The sequence below is a fragment of the Cystoisospora suis genome, assembly GCF_002600585.1.
Source record: "Cystoisospora suis strain Wien I chromosome Unknown contig_5512, whole genome shotgun sequence".
In the NCBI taxonomy this organism is placed as follows: domain Eukaryota; phylum Apicomplexa; class Conoidasida; order Eucoccidiorida; family Sarcocystidae; genus Cystoisospora; species Cystoisospora suis.
In genome coordinates, this window is record NW_027158302.1 from 1244 (window position 1) to 6668 (window position 5425).

At 43.4% G+C, this 5425-nt stretch overlaps 2 protein-coding genes across 2 annotated transcripts; one reads left to right on the forward strand and one right to left on the reverse strand.

The window, feature by feature from the left end:
* Nucleotides 1-1577: 1577 nt before the first annotated feature.
* CSUI_009289 (uncharacterized protein) lies at nt 1578-2747 on the reverse strand. Its single transcript, XM_068069405.1, has one exon. The coding sequence runs from the start codon at nt 2232-2234 to the stop codon at nt 1878-1880; it is 357 nt and encodes a 118-aa protein (XP_067918618.1). The 5' UTR covers nt 2235-2747; the 3' UTR covers nt 1578-1877.
* A 32-nt stretch (nt 2748-2779) lies between these two features.
* On the forward strand, nt 2780-5326 carry CSUI_009290 (dna replication licensing factor mcm5; the record flags this gene model as incomplete). Its single annotated transcript, XM_068069406.1, has 3 exons — nt 2780-3686; nt 4252-4336; nt 5096-5326. Exons 1-3 carry the CDS (start codon nt 3574-3576, stop codon nt 5324-5326), a joined length of 429 nt encoding a protein of 142 aa, XP_067918619.1. The 5' UTR covers nt 2780-3573.
* Between the last annotated feature and the right edge of the window lie 99 nt (nt 5327-5425).

Consider the following 5425-nt stretch of genomic DNA (forward strand, 5'->3'; position numbering starts at 1 on the left):
GCTTTGACACACCCGACACTCGATTGCCTACACCATCATTAGCGAGTGTGCTGATAAGACTTCCCGAGACAAAAATTCAAACTCAAGCGTTCAAGTGACTTCTTTTGTTCTCGCCGCGACGACCTCATGGTACCTAGCGAGCTTGTATCTAGACAGATAGAACCCTCGATATGTTTGCTTGTCAGTCAGTGAAACGTTTCCTCTTGTGCAATACAGCGATAAGATTCACAAGGCTGTAAGGAGAGGATCAAACCATTTGTGTATCCATCTGTAGACAACTCCAAACAGCGATACTGAATGAAGGCTCATCTAGAAGTGCATTGCCCTTCAACAAGCAAGGGGGTATGGACGTAGATCTCTGCCTTATCTTCGGAGGCTCAAGAGACGTAGATAAAGATATAGGTAGATAAAGAGATGGACTACACGATGGATGCGATAGCTCCCCCCTCCTCCTCGTGCTGGTGTATGAGAAAGGCCGGCGGCTCCTCCAAAGAACGCCGTCCGATATCGACTGGAATAGGCGATTCGCGTGTGTCACTCCTGTACATCTCCACACTGTTGAGAGACCGTTTATTCATCGCGTGCACTGCCTACCACCCAACTAGCTACCGAGAGATCTCTAGCTATGAAAGATTGGTCGTCCCTCCATCCATACACACAGCCGGTCTCGCACCGCCCGCTCATGGGAAGTGAAGTGGAAGGAGAAAAAGAAGGATAAAGTGGACGCAAAGACGATTGATGGTCACTAGCTAGGAGAGAGAGAAGAAGAAGCGAAAGGAGCATCACTCTTATTCACCTGTGAAGGAAGTTCAGCAGACTTCTGTAGGAGGCCGAGAATAAATAAAGCACAAGACAATAAGAAACTTCATCTTTCCTTCTCCTCACCCTCTTTTCCTCTCCTCTTTTTCTTTCTTTCTTTTCTGTGCGTGGGTGTCTTTTTGTCTCAAGAGGAAGGGCGTGTAGTAAGAAAGAATTGGAGTCGAGATTTCTCTATGTGTGTGTGGACTCTCCAAGCGGGAGTACAGAGGCAGCTTCTTTCTTTCCTGTCGAGCTCTCTGTCCTGCAGGGCAATGTAAAGCCTTCTTTCCTCTCGATGACATGGGCGTGTCTAGACAAACAGTCTTTTGCTAGCCGTGTCTACATAATGACTACGACTTGCGTTGTAGCGACTAGCTGTCTGAAACAAAAACAATCGACGTCTCTCTAGTCTAACTTCCTCCTTCCCTCCTGGAATGTAAGAAGGTGTCTAGACACATGCTCCCCAACAACCCATGCCCCTCCCCTTTCTCTTAAAGGCAGTTTAAAGAGTGTTAAAGACTCTCCTTCTCTACATTCAGAAAAAGAAAAAAGGAGGTGGAGCTCTAATTACAAACAGCTAGTCAAGTCTCACCTTCCTCCTCGAAGGTACGTACGTACCCGACCCAAAACAACGAATGAGGAACGCATGCAATGTGCATGCAGAATCGAAAATGTGTCTTCTCTCAAGTTGTCCATCAAACAAGACGCTACATCACCACATACACACATACCGTATGTATCTACACATCTACATATATATATATATATGTATATATGTAGAGAGAGAGAAGTGAAGAAATATTTGTATGTACTCTACCTAGAGAGATAGGAATGTAGACCACCTAGACGTGTAGGTGATCTGTTGAAAGGAGGGGTAGTGAAGGATCAAGACTCGATCACTTCAGATAGACAAGCAAAAAGCAAGATAGATAAAGAGAAGAGAACTCCCGACAACATGCTGAAGATAAGAGAGAAAAACGCACATGGAGCTCATTCGGACCCCTACCAGCCCTCTTCTTCTCCTCTGTCTGCATTCTATCTATTTTGAATCTATCTCTCTTTGATCTATTCGTTTTCTATCAGGATTGCTTTCTTTTCATGAAAGCAACGTCGAGTAATACCTCTACTTTCGTCTCTTTCTCCATTGTAGATATTCTCTCTCTCTCTCTCTCTCGTCTCCCATGTGCGGCGAAGTCTTGTGGGAGAAAGCAAGAAGGCGAGAAAAAGACATGCATGTGAACATACTTCATAGTCTGGATGTTTCTGCTATTGCATGCGCACCTAACAGCATGAGACCTTTGCATGCGCAGTCGTGAAAGAAATCGAGAAAGATAGGAAGACTTAACAAGTGCCATTCTCCCTTGGAGCGTCATGCACCTTGGGAGACAGGAAAAGAGATGAAGTGGAGAAGAAGCGTTTCTGGTCTTGCTTCTCATTCATTCGAGAGATCTTCTGGTTTAAAAGAGATTGAGAAATTGTTGTCTGCATGCGCTAGACTGTCGGGGTCGCTTCATTGTCTATCACAAGCGTCCGAAGAAGTCTCTCTCTCTGTATGTCCATGTATCGATGATTCGTCGCCAAGAAGAAGAGAAAGAAATGTCACTGAGAAGTAGAGGAGGAGGTGTCCCCTCCTCGCCCGAGGCTGTTTAATCGTTGAAAAGGAAAGGACGTGAGATCTCTGGGTAGGCCTCTACCTCCTATACCAAGATCAATAGACACATGTCTAGCTAGCTTGTCTTGTGCTTCCTGATCAGGAAGCTTTTCCTTCGATGCTGCAAAGAAGAAGGAGAAGAAAAATCGACAAGAAATCCATTCATCTACATCTCTCAAACTCAGTCAGCTTGTTCTCTTTTCCCTCCTCTTACGACGTATAAGAATCCACGGACTTTCTTCTTCTTCTTCTCCTTCCTAGAGAGAAGAAGAAGAGAGTTCTTCTTTCACTGTCATATTTGGGGAAAAGAGGACGTCGCCACCGCTCTCACTCTTTCTTTCGCACTCTTTCTTTCTTTCGAGTGAGTGGAATCTTGAGGTGGAGCAAGAATACGTCTAGGTCGTAGCTGCGGTTAAGAAGGAAAGAGGGGGAGAAAGGAAGTGGTCTTGAGAGAGTTTTCATCGTCTGTTCATGTCTTTTCTATCTCCCTTCTGCTTCTTATCTTCAATCCAAAGCTCTGTAGACCATCTTCTTCTTTGTGTTTGCACCGTATTTGTCTTGCCTTGGAAGTGTTTCTCAGCACGGGACATACACAAATCTGTTTCTCTCTTCATTCATTCATTCCTTCAGCGATCACCCTACTCTTCTCTCCTCTTTCACTAGTCTCCACCCGTGAAATTATACACACGCATACAGTCTATCTATCTATCCATCTTCAATCTGTCTATCTATCTTCAGTCTGTTTATCTTTGATCCATCTGTCTTTAATATATCTATCTATCTATCTTTAATCTGTCTATCTTTGGTCTATCTATCTGTTCATCTATTTGTCTGTTATCTGTCTATGTAGGTCTACTACCCCTCTATGTGCATATTTCTGTTGACATATAGCGAGAGGTATCGCTTTTTTTGTTACGGTCTAAGGAAGACAGTAGGGAACAGGGCCGAATACATCGGTGTATGTCTTTCATTCTCTCCTTTCTTCCGTCTTCTTGTTCTATCATCGTTTCTTTATTCAAGAATCCAGACTCGGTGTAGATGAGAAAGTAATACGTCGTCGCTCGTTGTTTCGATATCCGGTTGATTCCCGTTATCTTCTTGTGGTCTATATACACCTTGGATGCATGCATGCATGCAGATGTTCTGTTCTAGCGGCAGCGAATCCTTCTTTTGGAAGTTTCGATGATACACAGGATTCTTCTGAACAACATGAGTTCAAAGCTACCATTCTCTCAAGGTAAAGAAAGCAGAAGACGATCATGTCAGAATATGAAGAAAATGCTCTTCTCTTCTCTTCTCTTTCTTGTTTCTAGAAAAGAAAGTGCTGCGCCCCTCGCTGTTTCATCTGTCTCTTTTTCTTTCGCTTATATTTCAAGGCTCGCTCCAAGTCAGAAAAAGTCACTCTTTTTCTACTTCTCTAATCTGTATCTCTTTGTGTACAAAAGTAGATGGGTGCTGTGTTCTATGAAGTAATTTCTCTCTTAATCTCCTCAGTCGAGGAGACTGTGTAGATACACTGCAGGTTCAACGAGTCTATCTGTCTATGTATAAACATGTATGCATGCGCATATGGTGGGGGAAATGTGGGTATCTAGGGTGTATGTGTATGTACAGCGGAAGAGCTAGCTAGGTAGCTAGCTAGGGAGTTCAGCCTACAGGGTGTATATACTTCCGTAGTCTTGAAGCTCACACCATAGAAGCTTTCTTTCTTCAACACGCTCTTTTCTTCTTGTTCTATATCTTGAAATAAACCGTTTCCTGACGTCTTTCTCTCTTCTTTCTTTCCTTATCATTTCTGTTAGATTCGACCTCATCTTTCTTCTGAGAGATAAAGAGAATTATGAAAGAGATGCAGCTCTATGTACACACATCCTTAATCTGCATGCGGTAAGCTGTCCGATGACGGTTTTCTATTCTCAAAGAGCACACTTTTTTTCTGCCGATTAGTCAGCTGCATGCAAGCACGCGTGCATGCGCCCTGGGCGTAGGCAACGCGTGCTTTTGTCTCTCTCTTTTTCTCTCCAACTCTCTCTTCTGGCTTTTCAAAGGGAAACTGCCTTCTATCCATGCCGTGCCACTTGAAGAGGCTCAAGTCATCCATCACACACGACTGTCGTCTGTCGCTCTGTCATCACTTATATAGACATACACACTGAACCACGTAGATAGATAGATAGATAGAGATACAGATATAGATAGATACATGGATATACATTCATATCTATATCTACATATAAACTATGGATATCATACGTATATTTCGGAAGCTTCTGACGCCTTCATCAGTGTCCATACTAAAGAAGAAGTACGTGCTGGATGTAATGTAAAATACCTATATTATACCTACCTAGACCCATATACATGTATATATACATATATATATACACGCTCATAGGTATGATTTGCTGTGTGTATACAATCCGTATGTCTAGTCACAATAGTAGCAACGCTCCTCATACATGTACATACACATATGTATATGTATATCTCTATGTGTATGTACCGAATACTTGCTGTGCGTGCATGGACTGTTTTGGCAACCCCCCCTTCATTCTCCTAACTTTCTCTCTCTCTGTCTTTATCGCTTTCTCTATCTCTTCACGTGCATCTCTGTATCTCTCTATGTCTTTCTTTCTTTCTCCCTAGCAAAAGGACGTAGGAGGAGAGAGGAGTCGTCCTACAGGCTCTGGTGCTGCAGGTGGCGGCGCTGAGAATGAAGCTCGAGATGTGTCTGGTGCCGCAGCGCCAGGCAGTGAGGAATTAATTCCCTTCGATGTCTTGAAGAGTTACATCCAATTCGCTAAAGCCCTCCCCGCCCCTCTCCTAGGACCGGATGCTCGTGATACTCTCAAGAACTTCTATGTACAAACCAGGTAGATTGATACCTCCATCTTAGTCTCTTCTTTCTTCTTCTTTTTTCTGTCTCCTCTTTCTTTCTCTCTTTCTTTCTCGTTTTCTTGTTTTTCTTCTTCTTCT

Bases quoted from the DNA above. Each gene is read 5' to 3' on its own strand.
- CSUI_009289 (XM_068069405.1), bottom strand. From the start codon at position 2,234: ATGAGAAGCAAGACCAGAAACGCTTCTTCTCCACTTCATCTCTTTTCC.